Source organism: Gracilinanus agilis, chromosome 4 (assembly GCF_016433145.1).
Source record: "Gracilinanus agilis isolate LMUSP501 chromosome 4, AgileGrace, whole genome shotgun sequence".
Classification (NCBI taxonomy): domain Eukaryota; kingdom Metazoa; phylum Chordata; class Mammalia; order Didelphimorphia; family Didelphidae; genus Gracilinanus; species Gracilinanus agilis.
Window position 1 is genome coordinate 268,263,185 of NC_058133.1, and position 25,055 is coordinate 268,288,239.

Consider the following 25,055-nt stretch of genomic DNA (forward strand, 5'->3'; position numbering starts at 1 on the left):
CATCAGACCAAGGGTCATAGTTTCAGAAATTTAGAGCTAGGAAGGACCTCAAAGTCTTAGGAGTCCAGTGCCCCCCATCTTACAGATGTGGAAACTGAGGTACAGGGGGCTTAGTTGACTTGCCGGAATCATAGAGTCAGTATGTACCTAAATTAGGATCTCCCTGACTTCACTAGGCCTCATTGCTCCTCTGGATAAGGTCCAAGTTTTAGGCCTGGGTCTACTACTTAGTAATTGGGCAACTGAGCAAGTTGCTTCTTAGGTCCTTCCAATCTGGAATTGTGCCCAAAAGGTTTCAAAGAATGCATGCCTTTTGATCCAGCAATACCACTACTAGGTTTGTATCCCAAAGAGATAAAAAGAAAAATGGGGATGGGGCTGTTTGTACAAAAATATTTCTAGCTGTGCTTTTTGTGGTGGCAAAAAATTGGAAACTGAGGGTTGTCCCTCAATTGGGGAATAGCTAAACAAATAGTGGAATATGTTGGCAATGGAATACTATTGCTATAAGGAATGATGAACTGCTTGATTTCTATAAGAATTGGAAGGACCTACATGAACTGATGTGGAGTGAAATAAGTAGAACCAGGAGAGCATTATAAACAGTAACTGAAACATTATAGGATGATCAAATGCGATAGACTTTGCTACTAATAGCAATGCAATGATCTAGAACAATTCTGGGGGACTTATGACAAGAATACTACCCACGGCAAGAGAAAGAACTGTTGGAATAGGAATGAAGATGAAAACATATGACTTATCACTTGTTTATTTGGGGGTATGATTTGGGGTTTGGGTTTTTAAAGATTATTATAAAAATGAATAATATGGAAATGGGATTTGAGTGATAATATATGTATAACCCAGTGGAATTGCTTGTCATCTTCAGGAGTGGGGAGGGAATAGGGGAAGGAGACAACATGAATCATGTAACCTTGAAAAACTTATGTGTAGATTTCTTACTGGAATAAAGTAAAAAAGAATTTTTTTTTAAAGCTCAGGTCCTTCATTTCTAAATAGCAATCTCTAGAGTTTGGTTCCCTCTAGCTCTGAACACCTATGATTCTGTGGTATGTACTAGGCTAATAAAATAGTTTTCAAGCTGACCTCCTTATATCCAGCCTCTCTCCAATCCAATCTGTTCTATAAACAGAAGCAAACATCATCTGCCTTATGTGCCTTTCGATCATTTCCTTGTCCTGCTGAGAAACCTACAGTGGTTTTAATCACTTCCTCAGCATGGGATTCAGTGACCTCCCTTTATCTGACTACCTTCATTTTTCATAATTAATTTGAGCTCCTTGCATCAGTGAAGCAAACTTATTTAATGCTCCCTTAATAAGTCTTGTTTGCTTTCTCTTCTGTATCTTTACATGTTGTTCTACTCCCTAATATTCTCCTTTCACACCACCTACTCTTTTAAAAAAATCTCTCTATAAGTCCCCTCACCCATAAAAACTTTTTTCAAATCTGGCCTCAGACACTTCCTAGCTGTGTGACCCTGGGCAAGTTACTTTAACCCCCATTGCTTAGCCCTTACCACTCTCCTGCCTTAGAACCAATATACAGTATTGATTCTAAGATGGAAGGTAAGAGTTTACAAAAGAAAAAAGAAAAATTTCTTGTAAGTCTTGTCTGATTTCACTTCCATTCACTCTGACAGCCTCTTAAGCCTCTCAATGCAAATAGTTTCATCCAGTTGTATTAATCTACTATTGCCTCTACATTTTCCCGACACATGATATTATATTTGGGGATATATGTTTGCTTTGTTTCTCTCATTCTATTGTGAGCTTCAGGAAAGGCAAAGTACATGTCATAGGGTTCTCTATATGGTGAACTCTCAGGAAAGTCATTGACCAACAGAATGGATGGATGAATGAAGGGTTAATGGGAAGGCTTTATGACGGAGGTTATTTTAGGCATAATTATTTAAAATCTGAATCTAAAGAATGCTTTATAATAAAATAGATGGACAGAAGTATATATGAAAATTCATTGAGTTTATTTAAGAAAACAGGAAAGAAGCCCACTTAATTACACAAATGAAATAAAGTATAGACAAACCACATGAGATATGATTTACATTTGCATTAGACAGGAGCTCTGAGAGTCACAGGCCAAACAAAAGTCTCCTTTTTGGTACCTTAGGCTCCTCACATCTAGGATTAAACTTCACCTTAGAACAAGGTAGCTCTGTGCACGGTAGAAGGCCTGAGTGAGCAAGGAAAAGGAAAGAGAAGCTTTGAGTATTAAATGGGGAAAGAGCCCGCTCAAGAATGTTAGGGAAAACACTTGTCGAATTTGACTTCTTTATCTCAGTGAGCACTTAATGCAGACTTCTTAACATTAGATGTGAGCAGTTCAAAAAAAAAAGCAGATATAGATGGATTTGCTGATTGTATTAACCATTTCTGCATTTATAAAAGATACTTTATTATATTTTATATATACTTTATTATATTGGGGTATTAGAAAATATACTTTATTATATTTGGGTATTAGAAAATTAGTTGATAATAAATACTAATAAGTTGAATTCACTATAAATCAATGCAACTTTTTACAATTGCCCTACTTTTTGATGATTAAAAATAGGAACTGGAGTCAGAGAGAGTTAAACTTATGGAAGATGTTACTTTTAATAAGAGGAAGATGAAGGAACTAGAAGATAACTTACTGTATAAACTAAGTGCAACAAAAGGTATTGTCTCCTGTAATGGATTGAGAATAAGCATTTCTTGTAAGATCTTTTCTATACCCATGAAGTGATAGATAACCCTAAGGTTCAGCTAACTGAAGGTGCTGGAGAAGAGATAATAAAATATACCTCCTCCCTAACAGCATACAGGGAAGAAACTACTAGAGGCAATTGGTGGCACAGTGAATATAGCAGCAGGCCTAGGGTCAGTAATACATGAGTTCCAGTACAACCTCAGATGTTTGCAAGCTGTGTGACCCTGGGCAAGTCACTCAACCTCTGACTCATTTGATATGGTATTTGTAAATGCCCTTAGCACATAATAGGAAAATATTCTCTCCCTCCCTGGTAGGACAGAATATTATATTCATTGTCAGATAAAGTCTTTGCATCACATGTTTAGCTTAATTGTTTTCCTTTGTCACAATGGCATTTTTTTAATCTGGAGGGGGAATGGGAATGCCTGGTGTGAAAACAAAAGATATCAATAAAACTTTTTTAAATAACAAAAATGAAAGAAAGGTTCAAGTTATATCTTTGCAGCAACAAGAAAAGCAGTTTCCATCTCAACATTGGTAAGTGATACTATGTCGGATCTTTTTAAAAGAACAGAAATTAGATGCCAGCAGGAAACACTTTTCTTGATTGAATTTTTGTCTCCACCTCTGAAAAATAAGAAACCCAGTGAATCTAGGTGTAACAAGTTATTTCCATGAAGCATATTCTTTGACTTGTTATCCCCTTTCAGCCGCAGAATCCTCTTAATAGTAGTGAAGTTATTCTCCAAGAATTGCTAGATTTGCAGCAATCGTCTTTTTCTGGCATCCAGAAGTAAAATTGAAGGACCCCAAAATTCTTGAACTCACTAGGTAGCCATCAAATTATAAAAGTCCATTTTGGGAGGATTGCTGTGTGATCAAGAAACAAAACACAGCAGGGCCTTGAATTCCAGTCTTAGGCCCACTGTTAACATGATCTCTCCATTTAGGGAGATACACAGGGACCAAATCCCTATCTGTCCCCCATGATTTCACCCTTCTCAAATAGATAGTTAATCATTTAATTTCCCAAGAGAAACTAATCTGTCTAATTTCAGTCTACAACTCTTAAGAAGAAGATTCTACTTTGGTTCTGAAATAAACCCAGTACTGAGGTTATATTATAATTATTTTGTATTATTTGAATCAGATTTTCTAGAGTTCTTGCTTCACACTCCCTATTCTTCTCATAGAATTTAATATGCATACATTTTACAAGAAGTAGAAGTAATTTCCTGCCACCATAAATTTGGGAAGAGTTATGGAAGGAACTTCTTCCTCTCTCGTGGCATTTGAGGTTACACTGCCTTCCCAAGTTCGGATCTAAATTTTTTTTCTCCACTTTTGTTCACCAAAAAAAATTAAATTAAATTAAAAAATCACATCCAAACTGGTTTTTAAAATTTTTTAAACTCTTATCATGATTGATTTTGACTGAACACTTATTAGCATATTGTACCTCAGAGATTTTGCCTCACTAAAATGAGTTAAAACAAATACTAGGCATATTTTCGAGTCATTTCTTACAATCAAAGTCAGACAATAAACATGCTAACAAGGACATTAGGACATATGTTAAAAATGAATAAATAAGTAAAATATGCACAATACATAAGAAGGAATATATGTAGTTAATGGAATTATGAGTGAAGAGCATTTGCATAGTTAAGAAACAGTGTCTGCTTTCGTCCTATGCTACCCTCTTGTCAGTCATAAGAAAAGCTGTGAAGCAGAGGAAGTTGAGAGAGGGATTGGAAGGAAGCTACTAGAGTCTCCATTCCAATAAACCAATGAAGATCTTGGGAACAGGGCATTTACCAAATGTGCACTAACATTCACATAAAGTAGACAATCAAGTCTACTAGCATTAACCACAGAAGCTAATTCTGATGTTTACTACTCCAATACTTTCATTCTGGATACAGAATTTCAAAATGAGCAGAAAAGACATTTCCCTCAACTCTTTGATTAATTCAGGTGGGCTTTTGTTTTGAAAGGGAAATACCCATATTTCAAAAGGCATCATGCACGGTCCCACTAAGAACATTTGTTAAATTGATAAGGATTATGATCTAAATAAACATCAGTGGTCTCTGTCTAAACATCAGTGGGACAACTACAGAACAAATATGGGAACAGGCAGGATGTCTTACTTTAAGGCATTTCCTTTTATCATCTTATATTTTTTTCTCTTTGACTCTTAGGTTCCTTGGTGGATGATGAATCTCTCATTGGGGTTCTCAAAACAACCAAGCAAACAGCTGCTGAAGTAAGTGAAAAGTTACATGTGGCAGCTGAAACTGAGATCAAGATTAACAATGCTCAGGAAGAGTTTCGGCCAGCTGCTACACGAGGAAGCATTCTCTACTTTCTTATCACAGAAATGAGTATGGTCAATATCATGTACCAGACATCCTTGGCACAATTCTTGAAGTTATTTGATCAATCCATGGCCAGGTTGGAATTTGGTTTGGTTTTTTCCTACTCAAAAGCAATGATTTAAAATTGATAGATAGCTACATAAATGTTTTTTGTTTCTTTAATTTTTAATGTGATTTTTAGGTCTGAGAAGTCTCCTTTGCCTCAGAAGAGAATTGTAAATATTATTGAATATCTGACTTTTGAAGTTTTTGTGTACTCAGTCAGAGGACTATATGAAAACCATAAATTCCTTTTTGTCCTCCTTATGACCTTAAAGATTGATCTTCAAAGAGGAACAGTTAAACATAAAGAATTTCAGGCCCTTATTAAAGGTAAGTTTTACTAAATTAACATGTATCATCTACAGTAAGTTATTCTTGGCCTCTTTTTAGCATACCATAAGCCCAATTTCTAAACAGCATAAAAGTATATTAACCTTGAATTCAGATGCAATTCAAATCGATCTTTTTACTGATCATTTAATGATAACCAACATTTATATACATCAATCTTCATATATCACCTTTGAACCTCAAAAAGACCCAGTGATATAAGTAGAACAGATATTGCTTTTCCCATTTTATAGCTAAAGAGAGCAAAATCTTTGGCCAAGTGCCTTACCTATGACTGTACAATTAGTATCAGAGGCAAATTAGAACTCAGGGCTCTCCTAACTCCAAGTCCATCACTCTTTCCATTATACCACATTCCCTGATGTACACATGTAAAAGGATGTTTGTTTTACATTCTTTCATATTAATTGAAGAACAAATTGCCTCACAAACTATATTGATGGTTTTTCACTGATGTACAAATCTGTACTGTGAGTTATATGTTACCTATTATACCAACCAACTTTGGTAATAGCCAGACATCCATTTGCCTATGGCAAGGAACAATTTTTGCCCACATATAGAAAAAAAATGTCAGTGTCAATAATTATGTCTCAAGCATAATTTCACTGGAAGAGGATGGGTTGATAAATATTTAATCCATTCTTTTCTTTTTGAAAAATTTTTCCTTTTATTATCATGCAAGATACTTCCACATTGGTCATCATTGTAAGAATACCCTCATACAAAACAAAAACCCCACAATAAAACCATAAATATACTGATGTGAAAAATAGTATGTTTTGATCTGCATCCATCTGACTAACAGTTCTTTCTCTGGAGGTAGATTGCTTTCCCCATCATAAATCTTTCAGGCATTGCTAAGAGTTGCCAAGTTTTCACAGCTGATCAGCATACAATATTGTTGCTACTATACACACTGTTCTCCTGGTTCTGCTTATTTTGCTCTGCATCACTTTATGCAGATTTTTCCAGTTAAGCCATTATTTTCAGGAGCCAAACAGAATAATCTCTAGAGAAGAGCGCCTAGAGAAGAGTACTGAATATTTGACCTGGAAGGAACTTCAAAGGTCATTTTGTCTAATACATACAAACCCAATCAAGAATCCTATCTACAACTCTCCAGACATGTATGAGGTCTTTCAGCTTTTGCTTGCATATTTCTAAGGAAGGGCAACTCATTACTTGTTGAGGCAGTCAGTTTTTAGATACCTCTAATGGGACATTTTTCCTTTCATTCAATCAAAATCTACCTCTCCGCAACTTTCATTCATTTGCTCCTATGTCTTTCCCTCTGTGGCCAAGTAGAATAAGTGTGATTTCTTCTTTAACAAACAAACCTTAAGATACTTGAAAACAGTTATCATTTCCCCATCCATACATACCAAATCTTCTTCTGTTCTCCAGGATTAATGGCCCCAGTTCTTCAATTGCTCTTTATGTCATAAATTCAGTCTCCTCTTCACTGAGGGATAAAATTCAGTCTCAGCTTTCTCTGTGGTTTCTCAAACTGAGAGGTTATAAGTTTTGAGAGTAATGTAGACATTAAACTGAGGATTCCCAAACATATTTGTAGTAACAGTAAAAAACAAAACTGGAGACTATATATGAATGTGGTGATGTGACTTACCAGTCCTTCTAAAACTATTTCTTCTAGGGATTAATACATTAGTATTAGTACATTACCTGTAGTCACTATCTAATAAATTAATATACACTCCTGACATTTAAGTTCAGCTGCTAGGCCAAGAGGTCTTATATATAAGGTCTTAAAAAAATTTTTTAAGGGCAAGGTACTATGGGATGGGGTAGCATTTCATTTCTAAGAAGACTTGAAGGTAATAGGAAAAAATTCCAGAATCTCTCTTCTTCTTGTGAATTAAACCACGATGGTGGAATTTTTTTATGTAACACTCCAAAGAGCAAGAACACGTTACAATTAACTCTTGAAATTACAATAATATATAAATTATTAACAAAATGCCGAATCGGATACCTAGATACATATCTTTTAAAATTCCAGTTTACCCCTCACCCCGAATAGTACTACAGTTGGGTAGAAATGATTGAACAGACCTAAAATCACCTACCTCATTTTGAGGAAATTCTACAAATCAGTGTCAGACAGGTGGCAAATCTTGCCACTACCTATCAGACTTAATAGACATATTCTTTGCAAATAGAAGGCTGTTATATTCTAGGAGATGTCAAGAGTTGAAATTATGCTAAACTCTATTGCTCTCTCTTGTAGTTCTTAATATATATATATATATATATGTGAATATATATATATATGTATGTGTGTATATATGTGTGTGTGTGTATATATACATATATATGTATATATGTAATCTATTATTAGCAGTTAAAATACTCTGTCCCATATCAAGTGTGAAACTTGAATTATTCTTTAGGGAGAAGACATAGGATTAAGTACCCAAGGCTGATAGAAAATTGCCCTCCAATTCCAGACAAGCCCCCAAGAATATAGACTCACAATCCAGGATGGAGGCTCTCTCCTCCCAATACAGTTCAATTCTAGGGGAACATGGCTCCAAAGAAAGGGTATCAATTTTTTTTTTTTTATGGACTCTTGCTTCATTATGCCCCTGCCCTAGGGATTCATAGGAAATTGACAGGATCTCTTCTAGAAAGGTACCCAGTATAAAAGATATAAGGGATAGATGCCTGGCCTTGACATTTGCCCATGTCTAAGTGGGAACTTTTAGGCTTACCTAAACAAATCTGTGCTTTCATTTGGAATATTATATTGTGCCCAGATGAAGGCCATAAGGTATAGAGCCAGATAGATCTTAGAGATCACCTCATCCAAACCTTTCTCCCCGTCTTGCACACCTCTTTCAGATTTGGAAACATAGGCCCATAGGTTAAGTGACTTGTCTAAAGTGACACAGGTGATAGATATCAGAGCCAAAACTTGAACTCATGCTCTCTGGGCTCAGATCCAGCATTCTTTCTACAATATTGATATGTGGCAAAGTCTACTTGACCAAATTAAATGTGTTTGCAACATATATCAATAAACCATGGCATTTAGATGTCATTATAATGTGAAGATATAAAAGCTTATTTTAATAGTCAACTGATTATTTTAAGTTTTTGTTTAAGAGAAGAACTATATAATATGAGTCATTCTGATAATACTTATCTCTAGGAGGTGCAGCCTTGGATCTCAAAGCTTGTCCTCCCAAACCCTTTAGATGGATTCTTGATATGACTTGGCTAAATCTTGTGGAACTGAGTAAATTACCTCAATTTGCAGAAATTATGAATCAGGTAAGAGACTAGCTAACTAAAAGTGTAGGTTTATATATAGAAGTAAACATACAAAAGTTCATTTGGACTTCATTATTTGAACCTAACCTTTAAATTGTATTCTTGTGTTGCATTTGTACTGGATTAGCAATCCCTGGATATGTCATAGAATTTTTCACAGAATTTCAAGAGGTGATTGGGAGCTCAGTAGCCACCCAATCCAACCTATACCTATACAAGAATTCCCTCTACAATATTCCAACATGTGATTATTGGGCCTTAAAGACTTTTAATAAATGGAAACCCACTGCTTCACAAGACAGCCCATCAGATTGGCATCATTGGTAACTGTTGCCAGTAAGTCAATTGGGATATATTTGGCACATTTGTCCATATCCCCAGTTCTGGAAATTTCTTCATAACCTCATGTGAGGTTTTCTTGACAAAGATATTAGAATGGTTTGTCATTTCCTTCTTCAGCTCATTTTGAGATGAAGAACTGAGGCTTGCCCAGGGTCACATAGCTAGCACGTGTCTGAGGCAGGATTTGAACTCATGGAGATGAATCTTGCTGATTATAAACCATAGGCTCTATCCACTGTGCCACCCTAGTTGTCCCTCCTGTAATATATAGGGTACCCCAAGTGAAGGTCCAAATTCACCCACAGATAGGAAAAGCAAGATTTGATCAACAAGGAAGCAAATAAACTCAGTTGAGCCATGAACTCATGGCTCCCCCAAAAGAGATTAAGTATGCAAAATTGATAGAAATCACTCCCTCAGATCCCAGATGAGTCCCCAAAAGTACTGACCCACAGTGCAAGAAGAAGGTTCCCACTTCCTATTACGGTTTAATTCTAGAAGAACCTAACACCAAGGAAAAGGTATTCGTTTGTTTTATTTTCATATCATACCCTCTTTTTCATTATGTCTGTACCCTAGGAAAGAGGAAATCAAGGTCCCTTTCAGAAAGGTGCTCAATGTACAAAGTAGATCAGGTATAGCGCAAGTTTATTTCTTTTACTACATGTCCTTCAAACACAGAAAACTCATAAGTGAACAATGACAAATGCCTAAAGAATGTATGAGAAACTCATTACTCCTTTTATACTTTCTCAGGAAGTTGATACTTTAAACATTTCACATTGGGGTTGAATAGGTACTTCAATGATACTATATATTTGTACTGTCCAAGAAATTCATTCAAGGTTCATATCATCTAGAAAGCAAGGTATGATTTAAGCATATTGTCCTGGTGCAAATTATCTTCTCCCCCAAGGAGTTGTTATGGAGGTTCCCAAGCCTGGGATCTCTCAACCTCTCAAACTCACAAGATTTCCCACAAGGTTAGAAATATCAATCTCAGAATTGCTATCCGGTCACCTGTACTCAGGAAAAGCAGCAGAAAGCCTTGATCTAATCAGGCTCATTTAGGACAATAGCTAATAGTGGTTGAAATTATTGTGGGAGTAACAGGAGAGAAGTGTGATCCTCCCACCTACCACAGGAATGTAAGGGAAAGCTAGGTAGGAACGCATGCTCCACAGACAGAAGAGAGAACAATAGCAGAAGTCACTTCGAGTTGAATGGATAGTTCTTTGATGCATTTTTGTCCCATTTTTGTCCTTCAGGGAAGGTTGGTGGTGAGGTGGTTAGAGGCAGGATGGATGCAGGCGTGGAGCCAGGAAGACCTGAAATCAAATCTGGCCATAGACCCTTACTAGCTGTGTGACTCTGGGCAAGTCACTTTATACTCTTTGCTTCAATTTCTTCATCTGTAAAATGAGCCTGAGAAGGAAATGGAAAACCATTCTTAATATCTTTGCCAAGGAAACCCCAAGAAGGGTTATGAATAGTCAAACATGACTGAAAAAACTGAACAGCAATTTTTGTCATAGGGATCAGATAGAAATCTGTGATTACTCTTGTTCTTCTGTAGGAGTCCAGCATCAGAACATCCTGAAAGGACCAGGGGGAATATTCAGCTACATGGGAAGTATCCCAATCAAGTAGATTTAACATAATCCTCCAATTGTCTTGCCCCATGCCCATATGAATGTTTTTATGTTCTTACTTCATATCTAACTGAAACAGGAAAATGTCTTATTTTTCTCATTTTCCTTTTTACCTATTAATCATTTTCCTTCTGGTGATGATGGGATACTCTTATTGCCTGCTTTTCTTTCTTTGTTTGAACATGTTTGTCTGGTTGTTTTTGATTAAGTTTGCAAAGTTGATTAGATTGCCACTGGAAGATAATTGTACAACTCAGAAAAAAGATGGGTGTTTGTAATAGACGTGTCATGACTCTTGGTATACCCATGTGTCATGGGGTGTCAGGGCCTGATAATTGACTCTGTCTTCTGCAATCACTGCAGCATATGCAGCAATAAAGCAGGATAAGAGTTGGCACTGATCTTATGTTAAAATTGCCATCTTACCACAGCAAATGATAATGTTTATTTTTCTTTTTTTTTATCACACTTATTCACATTCATTTCAAGCTGATTAAGAACACATTGCTCATTTGTGGTTTGTCAAAGTGAGGTATTTAATGGAACTAAAGGTCATAAATGTTTCTCTTGCATGTGCCATTTAATTTTGCTCTCTTCTGGCCACAACCTGTACCTCCCACACAATCTGGCCAATGTGGTTCCTGGGTCATGAAGGATTCTTTGGGGAAGAGTATGGATAGCTAGCACCAGCCTATCACTACTCCTGGATTAATAATCTACTAGAAGAAGATCATCTTAGTACATAGACAGTGTATTGTTAAGTTGACTTTTGCTATTAGATTTTAAGTTACTTGAGGGAAGAGATATTTGCCATGTCTTTTTATTTTAGAAGTTCTTTTAGTGTACAGTACCCTGTGATCAAGCATAGTTATAATTAGCTTGTGCTTTGCTATAAGAAGATTTGGTAGCTACATGATAGCTTTAGTTCTCTTCTGATAGAACAGTTGCTTGTGCTATTTCCCATTTTAATTAGTTCCTGTTTGCCAGAACAATTTACATTTGTATATCTAGATTTTTTTATGTCAGTATTTTAGATTGTTGCTATTAGTTTGCTATTAGCATAATACTATGATCATCCTTGCTATTGCTGCTGCTGCTGCTACTTACAGCTACAGACCAGGAATTAGAAGGTGCTTAATAAATGTCAATTGATTGATTGATGTATTACCTAGGGCAAATGACTACTTTTTAGCATTTCCTTTCTTGAATCATAAAAGGGATGTGGATGAAGGAAAGGGTGAAGGAAAGGGAAGGTCGGAGGGAGGAAAAGAAGGGACAGAAGGGAGGGAGGAAAGGAAAGGAAAGAAAAGGAAAGGAAAGAAAGGATGGAGGGAGGAGGAAGGAAGGAAAGAAGGAAGGGAGGGAGGAAGAAAGGAGGAAGGGAAGAAGGATAGACAGACTTATATGTGCCCAGTACTGTGCAAATTGCTAGGAGCACAGATAGAAGCAAACACACACAAACACATCCACACACACACATGCACACACACCTTGTCTTCAGGAATCATACATTTATAAGTGAGAGTCTTAAGGAGAGGGGGGAGAATTGAGAGTCTCTTCTGTGTTCTTTAATGCCTTCAATTTTCTATTGTGGAGTATCTGGACTGTTTTTGCATTGTGGGAACACCTTCAAATAGTTTGTGGCATCTGCCCTGTGATAAGTCTCAACTGTAAGAGCAGATTTTGGAAAATAAAATGTTGCTTTATTAATTTGAGAAAAGAATCTTTTTATTGTTGCAGCTCTGAAAACATGGGGCTCTGGCTTCCTTCTATGTCTATTTTATCATCTTTATTTTTTCTTTCCTTTTCACTAATATTTGAAGATTTTTATGTTTACAAGCAGTCCTGGATATTTTCTAAATATTTTTATTAGAGATATCTGTTTCATATATAACAAGGTATACTCTTTGTCCATATGTGGAAAAGTAAGAATGCTTCTCTGTTAAATAACAAATTGTCCTTTTGTAGACAATTGAGAGCCTTAACTCCCTTAACTCCCATCTCTCATAAATACTGCTTTCTGATATTTGATTCAATTTAATGTTCACATATAATATTCTCTGAAACATACTTGTGTGCCTCCACTTATTGCTTTTTGGCATATAACAAACTATAGTTACCTTGACATGAATTCATATGAAATTCTTTTGTACTGTCCAATTCATTTCCTCTGGATCAAAGGATAGGTCATTAAATTTGTTCAAAGACAAGATTTGGTAGAAACCCTGAACTGGTAGGGTAGTACAGGCTAGTTGAATGCATCATCAGTACCAAAGTCATGACCTTGTTAGGTTCCACCTCTACTAAATTCATCCCTTTAAAACAAATCTGGAATGTAATGATTTTATTTTCCTAATTAGGGTTCTACAAATGCTCTCTGAGCACTAAGTACCTCAAACTCTTTCACAATGATGCATGTATGTGTGTTAAAATCCAATGCCATTTCATAGGTGTGCACAAAGGCAAAGCCTATATGGTAAGACTCTTTTTAGCTCTCAGAATCCAGAGTAGCATTTGTTGATCTGATTTTGAGAAACATTCTCTGTGACACATCATTCTTTCAACAAATTTTCTCTTTCCAGTCCACATAGCATCATTTTCTCTAATGACTAAATGCCATTCGTGCTGCATGAAGGTTAGGGAAGGAAGAATGAAGACTAAGCAAATGAGTATATATTTAAATTCTTTCTTCCTGTGATCAAATACAACTTAACTCTGACTTCCCTCATACCTCTCCCACTTCTAATGTACCAACTACCTCTCCTCCCCCACCACAAAGTCTCCCAAAATTTTGATTTTGGCTACCAAAACTAAACATTAAAAGATAAAAATCTGAGAACCAAAAGAAAAAGTTAAAGTATAAGTTATAAAGAAAGCATGATTCCTCATTCTATCTCTTAAGGGTCAAAAGACTTCTTTTCATTTGTTCACTTTGCAAAGAACCTAGATAAGTTCTCTTTCAACTCCACATTCTTTAAACTGGGACAGAAGGTCTGATACTATGGTAATAACAGATACACACACACACACACACACACATTTTGGTTGTTGTCTTTCATGCTTGAAGAAGCCCAAAATGACATCACTATGTTGGAGTCAACGTGCACTGAGTCTGTAGCTAATAAGACCGATGTGAGCTCAGAAGACTCTACCGCAGGTGGGCCACAAACAGCCCACATGTACCTTTGGAGTGGAGATGTCTGTAAGTTTACGCCGCTTACCTTTCTTGTGAGCTACTGCAGTTCTGCTTTGCTCAGAGTGCAGCAGCTTCTTTGATGCAGGTAGGCCATGCTGGATGGTCCTGTACTATTGTCTCCCGTGTCTCAGATTGGATACCAAAGTTTTTCTAAGAGACCTTGAGCGTGTCTCTGTGTCTTCTTCTTACCTCGACATGAGCACCGGCCTTGCGTGAGGTCTCCATAAAAGCTTCTTAAGCAAACGTGCATTTAGCAGTCGAACAATGTGGCCAGTCCATTGGAGTTGCTCTCAGTGCAGTACAGTTTGAATGTTTGGCAGGTCGGCTGATAAAGAACCGCGGTGTCTGCTACTAACATGCCAGATGATTTTCAGAATCTTCCTAAGGCAATTCAAATGGAAGCTGTTCCGTTTCCTGGCACGGTTCTGGTAGACTATCCAGGTGTCACAGGCACAATGACTTTCTTAGACCTTAAGTTTAATACCTCTTAAACACTTTCCTTCCGTCTCCCAAACACTTGGCTAGCTCTGGCAATGCATGCACTAACTACGTGTACATCCATGGAAAGTATACGATAAAGGGAAGTGAACTTGTCCACAGAATTCAGATTGTCTACATATAGCCAATGGTTCCATGTATGGATGGTGCAGTGCTGGCTAGTGGAGAACCTTTCTTCTTGGTGTTCATTGTGAGGCCAAAATTAGCACAAGCAGCAGAGAATGGTTCCATACTTTGTTTCATCTTAGTCTCAGAGGCTGCACTGAGTGAACAAAAAGTCATGTTCTAACTCTCCCTCCACTTTGGTCTTGGCTTTTGTAGCCTTTTCAAATTAAATAATTCACCATCAGTACAGTAGTTGACTGTGATGTGCATATAAACTGTGTATAAACTCTTGAGAGTTCTCTCCAATATTAACTTCAAATTGAGTTTATATAGTTTGCATACACATATATGGGTACTAATGTATCACCTTTCTGTTATTTTAAAATTTAGTGTAGGTGACTGCTCATTTTTTTGTTACTTTTAGATAGCTCGTAATGAGAAGGGATGGAAAAACTGGTTTGATAAAGATACACCTGAGGAGGAGATCATTCCTGATGGATACAATGATTCCCTAGATACTTGTCGCAAACTTTTGCTTATCAGGTAAGGACTGTTAATTATATGACTTGGAAGTAATTATTATGTCAGCAAATTACAGTTCTTGCTACATTAAACTTAGATGGAGGCATGACATCAGGGTCAGCCATAAGTTATATATATATATATATATATATATATATATATATATGCCTCCTGGCAGCTAGTATGGTCGATAGAAATGCAATACTTGAAGTCTAAAAGTTCTAGGTTCAGACTTCACTAATGATGGCAACTAGACCCTAGACAAGTCACCTGATCTTTAATATCTCTTAGGAAACTGTCTGCTAAATCATAGATTATAGGGTCTAGAGTTACCTTAAATGTTACTGAATCTAAATTCATTCATTGTGAAGCACAGAGAGTAGGCCTTACCTACAGTCACACCACTGGTAAATGCCAGAAACTGGATTCAAACTCCTTAAGTGCATTCTCCCTAAATGATTGCAATCTGGACCTGCTGCCTCTCTACCTAATCTTTTATTTTTTTTGAATCCTGTAAAGCACATGCATATTAGGGACTTGATCCATGCATATTTTCATATCATTTTATATCACTTGCATACTAGAGAATTGAGGGCTAGACTTAAGAGACATCTAGTCCAACTCAATCATTTTTTACAGGACATGAAGTGACTTACTCAGGACCACATAGAGTAATTAGTAGAACCAGAATAAGATCCTAGGTCCCCTTACTTCAAATCTGGTATCCTTGTCATTATACTTTGACTGTCTCATCTTAATTTTCAGGGTTCCTTTTATACCTTGATTATGCCTTATAGCATCAGAGGATCTAGCAAAACAACCTGTGAGACTACAATTAGAAAAGAAAAACTTCCTTCTGTACCTGTCCTGGGATATATTCACTTTTAGTGAATATTTGGGCTTAAGCTAGAGCCAATATGTATCACATGTAACTATTAGTTTATCAGTTTCCTAAGCAGTTTTAGAGCAAGCAAATTTCTTCATTTATACAATGATGTTTTAGGACTACATACTATATCTCGGGTCCTTCTAACTTCAAGATCCTATTATCCTATAAGTTTAAGTAAAGAGAGAATCTTAGTGACTGACCAAAGAACACCTCTTTCAGTGTGACTTTAGGACAGACTCCCTACCTCCTGAACATCTCCTCACTCCCTCTTTCACAAATCTGCAAGGTGAAACATTGAGATTGCCATGTTCTCATTAATTAAATTACAGTGTTTGACCTTAAAATAAAAGGTAATTTAATTTCTTTTCTTCAACTTTTCATAGGTCCTGGTGCCCAGATCGTACCATTTTTCAAGCAAGAAAATATATTGCAGATTCTTTAGAAGAGAAATATACAGAACCAGTTATCTTAAACCTTGAGAAAACATGGGAAGAAAGTGACACAAGAACCCCTCTCATATGTTTCCTGTCTATGGGATCTGATCCAACCAATCAGATTGATGCACTTGCTAAAAAACTTAAACTGGGTATGAAAAAAATCCCATTCATTTGGAAACTGTACATCATTGAGCTCCTAAATTTCCCTTTTATATTTATTCTTAGAAATTTCCTCTAAAGAACTGAGTTGGATAAAATAAATATTTAGCTTCATTATCCCTACAATAGGGATAATGTGATTTAGGATAAGTATGCCAGCATAAAGGGTACATAAGGATATTTTATGCTTTTTTGTATATTCTTACACAGTGAGTAAATGAAGAGAATCACTGCCTCTCTATAGAATGCAAAATCATTACATGGTCATTATTTAGGGAGGGCCCTAGGAATTGAGGGGATCAAGAAAGGTTCTGTGTAAATGCTGGGGTTTCATTTTATCCCTCCTCACATCCTTTCTCAGTACGCACCAATGCTGGAATTTCACTCTTCTTTTCTGCTCTGCACTGTCTCTGCTATTTAAAAAACAAAGTTGTTTTTCTCCATAACATTATCATTGTGTAAATTGTTATAATTTTTCTTACTTCACTTTACATTAGTTCATAGCTATCTTCCCAGTTCCCTATGAAATTTGAGATGATTTTTTTTGAGTTTGGACTATGTCTTACCTCCCTGCCCTGAAGCATGATATTCTTGCTGTCATTGTGCCCCTAATTCTCCTATAACAGGGAATTCACATCTTCATGACCCAGAGTTTCTACTATCTCCAGAACACAGGACATCTGGCACAGGGCAGGAAGCGACAAATTCAAGGTCCTTTTAGGTAGAAGGAGGGGTTCAGGAGTGTTGTTGATAAAGGAACATGTGGACTTGGGTGTGGGATATCTCAGACCAAAAGTTGAAAGGATTCAGAGGTTGAGGGTTAGGGCAAAAGCTTTAACACTGAACAGATCAGAGTGTGTTTGATAATGACAATAATAATGATGAGGTAGTTTATAGATGAAGAAACAGTATATCCCAGAGGGAGACCATAGGAAGGGAATACTTGAGAGCCCAAGACAGAGCACTGGAGAACACCCACAGTTAAGGGACATGATATGGATTAAACAAATGAGTCGGAGAAGCAGTCAAGAAGAACGAGCAGAATACTGTCACAAAATTCCACAGGAAAAAAATATCCAGAAGGTGAGAGTAGTTCACAGAGTCAATTGCAACAGATAGTTGAGAATAATCTGAGAAGAGAAAAATCAGATTTGAAAATCCAGAGATCACTAGTAACTTTGGAGAGAGAAGTTTCAGTTGAGTGATGATTTTGGAAGCTTAAAGAATGAAAGAAGTAGATGCAATGAGAATAGAAAATATTTTTTATAAAAATGTATTTTTATAAGGATTCATTATCTCTCCTTCCCAAGCCCCTCCCCACAAATTAACAATTTTATTAAATCCTCAAAAAACATAGTAAAGCAAAACAAATGATTGTGTATATATGTATATGAGAACTGACATGTGTACATATTACATAAGATAGTATATAATTATAATATACAATTATATCTATATGCATATCTATATGAAATATATACACACGTGTGTGTGTGTGTATGTGTGTTTTGCATTATTAGTCCATCACCACTCTGGCAGGAAGTGGGTGGCAGGATTAATGCTCTCAACTTGTGGTTTATGATTGTATTAATCAGAGCTCTAAAGTCTTCCTAAGTTGTTTTTCTCCATAATCTTGTCATTGTGTAAATTGTTCTAATTCTGTTTACTTCACTTTGCATTAGATTGTGGAAATCTTCCCAGTTTCCTAAGAAATTTTAGATAACTTTTTCTGAGCTTGGCTGAAGAAGAGAAGAAAAATATAGGACTATACCTTGAGAGGATGGTAGGGTCCACAGCTGAATTAGGATAGAGGAAGGCTTAAGTTTGTTTGAAGGCAATAGAGAAGGGATTAGTAGAGAAAGATTTGATATTAGAAAAGGAAGATGATGGAAAAGATAGGAGGTGATGAGATCAAGGGCATATTTAGAAGATTTTGTCTTGGCAGAAAGAAGAATCTCTTCCTTATCAGAGACTGGGAGAAAGGAGGAGAGGGTAGAAAAGTGCTCTTAAGAGCTTTTGAAATGAAAAGAGGAGGAAGATCATGTTGATTGGTCTAATTTTTCTCCTTAGATTAATGTCACCTTACAGGACTGATGGAATAAGTCATAGGACAAGAGTTTTAATCAGGAGTGGAGGAAGTAGGAGAAGGAAAAGTCCTTGAGCATGGATTTTCATTTCTACTGCTGGTAGAACTTTGAAGTCAGGAGCTTTAAGCTTCTAGAAGGCAATGTAGGAGTACTGAATGGGTACCTAGAAAATAAGAAGAGTAAGGAGATTTAGAAAAGCACTGAAAACAAAATTACCCACTTTGCAATTTTGCTTATAGCTAATTTCTGAGTATATAATGTCTGGATTTATGTTTGCTTCTCTAGATTCAAACTTAAACATGTATATTAAATTGTTAGCAAAGGATTTTCTACATAGGAAACTTCAAATATGGGTGATATAAACAATTTGTTATTACCAAAAAAAATTTTTTTTAAACATTTTAAGGTCCCTGCTACTTCTCTTATAACTGATAGATGTGGATAGATTGGAAGTCAAGAACTGGAAAGGACCTTTACAAAGACCAAGGAATCTAAGCCTAGCCTCATTTCACAGCTAAGGAAATCGAGGCAGGCTTAGGGAGATTGGGGGGGAGCAGGGCTTGCCTAAGGTTACACAGGCAGTGCCAGAGGCAAGATTTTAAGACATATTTTCTGAATCCAGGGTCACTGTCCCACACAGCCTCCTCCTTTAGTTGTCAGTGAGTGCTTGGGCACATGGGAGAAAAAAGGCAGCTGTATGATAGGAGATGAAAGTTGAATTGAACCAGCAGTGGGCACAGATGCTCTTGTGCAAACTTCTCAGCAGGGTATATCTGATGGAGGCAGCAATTGGGCAGTGATCTCCCCACAGAAAACTCTGCCGCCCTCCATGGCTCACACCAAGTGGAGCTGTGTCAGGGAGCTGCACAGGGCTGCTCCCCTTCATTGAGAAAGGAGAACGAATGCTGACAGAGACCCCTCTGGACCCATAGGAAGGCTCCATCAATGAGCTGGATCAAACCCAATAGCTCTTTATTAAACACTTACAACACTTACTGTGTTAGCTATTCTCCTCCCCAGTTTCTCCTGGCACTGCCACTAACACCGACTTACTATATACTCTGACACTTGGTTATTGTTGTTATTCATTTTTGCTTGTGTCCAATTCTTCATGACCCCATTGGGGTTTTCTTGGCAGAGATACTGGAGTGGTTTGCCATTTCCTTCTCCAGCTCATTTGACAGATGAGGAAACTGAGACAGGGTGAAGTGACTCACGCAAGGTCTCATGGCTAGTAAGTGTCTGAGGCCTCTATCCATCACACCACCTAGCTGCCCCCTAGCTGACATATGGACAGAGAATCAAACCTAATGCATCGTTGTTACATGTGATGAAGATCTGTAGCAGTAATATTTTGCTTATGTTGCAGAATGCAGAACAATCTCTATGGGCCAAGGACAAGAAGTTCATGCTCGCAAACTGGTATCATTGTCAATGCAACAGGTATGTAGGAAGGAAGAGTCTAGATGCTTTCTATTATCTCTCCCCCTGCCTGTTCATTTGTGTGTCCACACTTAATAATTGTTGCTCTGGCTAGAAATCTCTGCCTTTAGATACTCCTCTTGCATAAACAACATTTGAGCAAGCAAGTGGATATGTGCAAATATGGACACAAAATATATGTCCTTGTGATTTTTCTGTTCTTATTTATTTGTTTAATGAATTTTTAATTGTCCTTTTTGTATACATTTCTTATGAAGAATTTTAAAACATGAAACGATTTTCTTCTTAACATCCATGGGGGAAAATACTTGTTTGGTGATTAAAGTTCTGCTTTCTCTGACCACAAAAAGTTATTCAACTTATATCTCATCAAAACTTTGGAGGCTATTATGTAGATATGCCCTTTGTCTATTCCCAGAGACTCAAATTTAACAATCTTGGAATTTTATGATACAGCAATGGCATATAGCACTTATGAAGTGACAGATGAGGACAATTAAACTTCAATTTTTGGTTAACTTCAGGCATTCATTTTTCATTAAAGATAGTTTCAGGCAAATAAGAAGCACTTGAGAATGGTAGGTTCAAGTATTGATATTGCTTTTTATTAATAACTGCAAGCTAAATGGGATTTTGAACTATAATTCACATAAAGCCTAATAAATACATAGGACATTAATTCTCTAGAAATGCCCCAGACCTATCATAGCAATTGAAGAAATCTCACCATTAAAAAATAAAATAAATTAAATCCACTGGCTTATTTTTAAACTTTATGTTATAATGCCAATAATAGCACTAGTGCCACATATTCATTGAAATTAATGGCTAAAGAAGGTTTAATGGCCTAAAACATTGCTTTAGGTCATCAACCTCTTCTAACTGGTCATTAATCCCCAGAAAACGCAAAGCCACAATCTTTTTTGCTTAATTAACTTCAATAAATATCATGTGGAAATATATATGTGTGTGTGTGTGTGTGTGTGTGTGTGTGTGTGTGTGTGTTCTTTCTTGGTGAGCTAAAGCATTCACTTTATTGAGCAAGGCTTTAGTTGAATTTTAGACCTCTGTTGCTAACATTTCCCCTGATTAAAATATTTGTTTCCTTGATACTTATATCCAGAAGGTTCATTTTAACTATGCTTTCTAATAAAAGATCCTGCAGCAGTGTGGTACAGAAGAAAGATGCATTTGGAATCAGAAGACCTGAGTTCAAATCGTAGCTCTGTCACATTCTCAGTTTGTATAGGCAATAACAGATGGGGTTTGGATTAGATAACCTCTAATGTCCTTTCTGGCTCCAAATAGATGGTCCTATGGTTCTCAATTTTTTATTTTCCACAACGGGGAAAATGTTAATGGAATTTCTTAGCATAAAAACCTTGAATGATATATATCTCACACAATGGACATTATTCAGGAAACTGGTCCTTATCAAGTTATTTCTCAAGCTTACTTTGTTAAGGATGTATGGACTTGACCTGGTTGAATGTGCATTTTACTGTTATATAATTTATAAAGTATGCTATGTTATATCAGAGCAAAATGGCACCGTGACTTGCAATGTTAGCCTTTGCTAGCATAATGCTGCTTGTAGGTGAGTGCTTAATAAATATCATGATATTTATAGATAATGATAGATTCATAATTATTTGAGTTTAATTCAAGTGACTCCTGATTTTACAGAAGAAATTGTATTCGGGTTTTACTTTCCAAAAAGAAGGAAAAAATAAAAACACAAAAATAAAAAAACAACAACCCATTTATCTGTCAAAGAAAGTATAAAAGAAATTGGAAAGGCTTCCTTTGATTAGAATTTTCCCACCAATGCCTATGAGAAATCTTACATCAGTAGTGGCACCAAAGCGCCTACATTATGCCACATAGCTCACAGATAAGTCTGATCTTATTCATCATGGCAGGATGGAAAGGTTTTTCTATGTACATGGAAAGAAAGTTTAGCAATAAGATTAAGGACACTTGAAGTCTTCCTCCCATCCCACCATTGGCACACTATGCTCAGGAAAAGAATAAAAGTTCAAAGTTCCGTGCCCTCTCCCAACTTCATTTCTTTGCCTGATTTCCCAGTTTCATACTATTGTTTTCCGGCATTCGTTTACTTGTTCCACAAAAACTTCTTATATGTAAAAGTCCCTGTGTTAGACTTTGGGGGAGAAGGTAAAGATGAGTAAAAAGAAAGCCAATTCTCAAGGAGTTTACAATCTAGTAGGAGAAATGTCAGCTGCACAACTAGACTATGTTGTTTGTTCTTAAATTGCATGTGAGATGGCCTAAGGAGAAGAGAGAATCAGGCTCAGTGCAATAAGTGGCGGTTGTTGCCCCCAATTTGGGATTAGTCATTACTTTCCAATAGTAACTTGTAATTTTCCAAAAACTATTACCCCAAGCTAAAGAATATGAATCTGATGGATCAAACATTGTTAAAAGTTTTGTGTGAGGAGTTCTCTGGTCTCTCCTCGACTGATGTATTTCTTACATGTCTCAGTACTTGGCTTATTGTGAAGAATGAAATGTGAGTTTAGGGTATGGCCATTCTCTCCTGGAATGGTGGAACTTCGAAGTACCTGTTTCCATCACTAGATGGTGCTCGCATTGTACCACATAACTTAGGCTCTTGCTGTTTTTCTTCCACTCACCTACTGGACTAGATAAGGCAGAAAATAGTCTCAAATCCATTCCGAAGGTTATTAATTCATCAAAGTAACAAAGGAAATGACCATATGAAAACATAAAATGAATTTTTAAACTACATGTAGGATGGAATAATTTACATATCCAGGTTACACAAATGCAAAATAGTCAGAGATGACTTCGTTTTTTGTTCTAAACGTTTGCCAAAACTGAATCACAAATTGTTTTTTGGACGCAGGGCGGCTGGGTATTACTTCAGAATTGTCACCTTGGACTAGAGTTCATGGAAGAATTATTAGAAACCCTGCTAACCGTGGAAGCTAATAATGAGACTTTCCGAGTCTGGATAACTACTGAAGCACATGATAAATTTCCAATCACATTGCTACAGGTTAGTTACAAGTCATTTGGAATACATGATAACCATGAGACCATAAGCAAGTCATCTTCCTCTCAGTTTCTTCATCTGTAAAATGGTTTTATATCCCCTAAGGAATTGTCCCAAGGAAAGTCCTTAGAAATTTTCACAGTACTGTTACATTGTTCTAATTCTGCCAATGAGTCTGGAGTAATTTGATAAATACAGAATTGTTCAGGGCACTAACCAAATCGGAACTGTAAAACTCATATGCTGTCATCAAGATTGTGTAGTAAACATTCCCACATGTGAATTATAATGCTAGATGCTGATTTATGGCTTATTGGCTATATTCAATTTAATTAGTAGGTACTCAGATGACTTTCAGATAAAGTTATATATACCATAAATAAGTTGTTTGACTTCTTTTTAATTAGAGTTTTTTGTCTTCTTGTGTGAATTTTTCACAAGCAAAACTAATACATTTGCTTTTTATGACAGACTTCTATAAAGTTCACTAATGAACCACCCCAAGGAGTACGTGCAGGTTTGAAAAGAACGTTTGCTGGGATTAATCAGGACCTCCTTGACGTTAGCAATTTGCCCATGTGGAAACCGATGCTGTACACTGTGGCATTTTTACACTCTACTGTGCAGGTATTCAAAAGCAGCTTCTGCATTCAATATGTAGCCAACTGAGTCACTGTTAGAGAATCTCCTTTAAACAAAGCTAAGTAAATTTGAATCCTTATTAGATGCATTCCCTACCTGTCATATAATTCGTATTTAGATTGTATTGATATTTCCTAAACTCTTCACTTCTTTAGCAACCAAATGACATAAAAGTCATCAAATAATTAACCTAGTAGATTAGTTGCTCTTTGGTTCTGCCGTCAATGTTATCATTTAAATCCTTTTCATATCCATTTAATGAACTATCCTCAGAGACAGACTAACATAATGGCAAAACAGAAAGTGACCCTAGCTTCCCCAGATTTGAGGGGCCCCAAAGCTCTATTTTGCTTTTTAAAATTGGTTTAATAGAACTTATGAAATGTTCAAGTTTCATTTTAAAATTAAGTATAATTACTAGGTAATGACCAATTATTTTGATATTTTATATGGTAATATATGAGGGGTGGGCCTTCTGATTTAGTTGGTTCCCAATACCACTTGTTCTTAACACATTGCTGACCACTCCATACTAGGATATGCGTGACCCTTTTTTGGACAGAGGAGAAAAGAGGCCCCTCTGACCTATTCATGTCTTCTCTTCTTTTTCTTAGACTAAAATTGAGGTGAAATACAGAGTAATGTGACTTTCTTGAGAGTCCTTGCCTAGTAAGGTGGCCAATCAATCCTGTCCTACACAGAGGTGGCAGAGAATTTGGTTGCCCACTCTGTAATCTGTTAGGCATATGTTCTTTCTAGCCATCTCTCCCTTAGGCCAACCCACTTTGCTGGTCTCTATTCTGAGGCCTACACACATCTAAGGAAGAGATCTACAACCAGTACATATGTATAGTCACCCTGCTCCCTGATGAGAAAAGAAAAGAAAGCTAATGTTTTCTTGCCTTTTCAAATATTAAATTTTATTATGGCCATTAAATTTTAAATTGTCTCTTAAGACAATGTAAATCTACCTGCTAATGATTCACCTTAGTAGACCTTAACATACACAAAAATGTATTGTTTAAACTTGTTATTGGATTACAAATCTGCAAATAGCATATTTTGTGCTACGATGCCAAATTAGTGATAACTCAGTTGTTTCCACCATGCTTATTGGAGGAAGATATAATATTTACCCTATGGTAAATACGCAGTGACATAATGTGATGTGAGTAATTATTCTGTGAATCCTGTAGGAAATTTGCAAGGATTTTAGATTGTTAAATCAGG

The 25,055-nt window shown here is 36.5% G+C and overlaps 1 protein-coding gene across 2 annotated transcripts in view; it reads left to right on the forward strand.

Moving 5' to 3' along the window:
- Positions 1–25,055, forward strand: part of DNAH8 (dynein axonemal heavy chain 8) — a 399,591-nt gene that overhangs the window by 333,566 nt on the left and 40,970 nt on the right. For both annotated transcript variants that reach the window (XM_044672126.1, XM_044672127.1), the window contains exons 74-82: positions 2,602–2,707; positions 4,947–5,199; positions 5,305–5,495; positions 8,692–8,813; positions 15,031–15,149; positions 16,401–16,603; positions 20,070–20,143; positions 23,034–23,186; positions 23,655–23,810. In XM_044672126.1, coding sequence (XP_044528061.1) covers positions 2,602–2,707; positions 4,947–5,199; positions 5,305–5,495; positions 8,692–8,813; positions 15,031–15,149; positions 16,401–16,603; positions 20,070–20,143; positions 23,034–23,186; positions 23,655–23,810 — 1,377 coding nt within the window. The remainder of the gene's footprint in view (positions 1–2,601; positions 2,708–4,946; positions 5,200–5,304; positions 5,496–8,691; positions 8,814–15,030; positions 15,150–16,400; positions 16,604–20,069; positions 20,144–23,033; positions 23,187–23,654; positions 23,811–25,055) is intronic.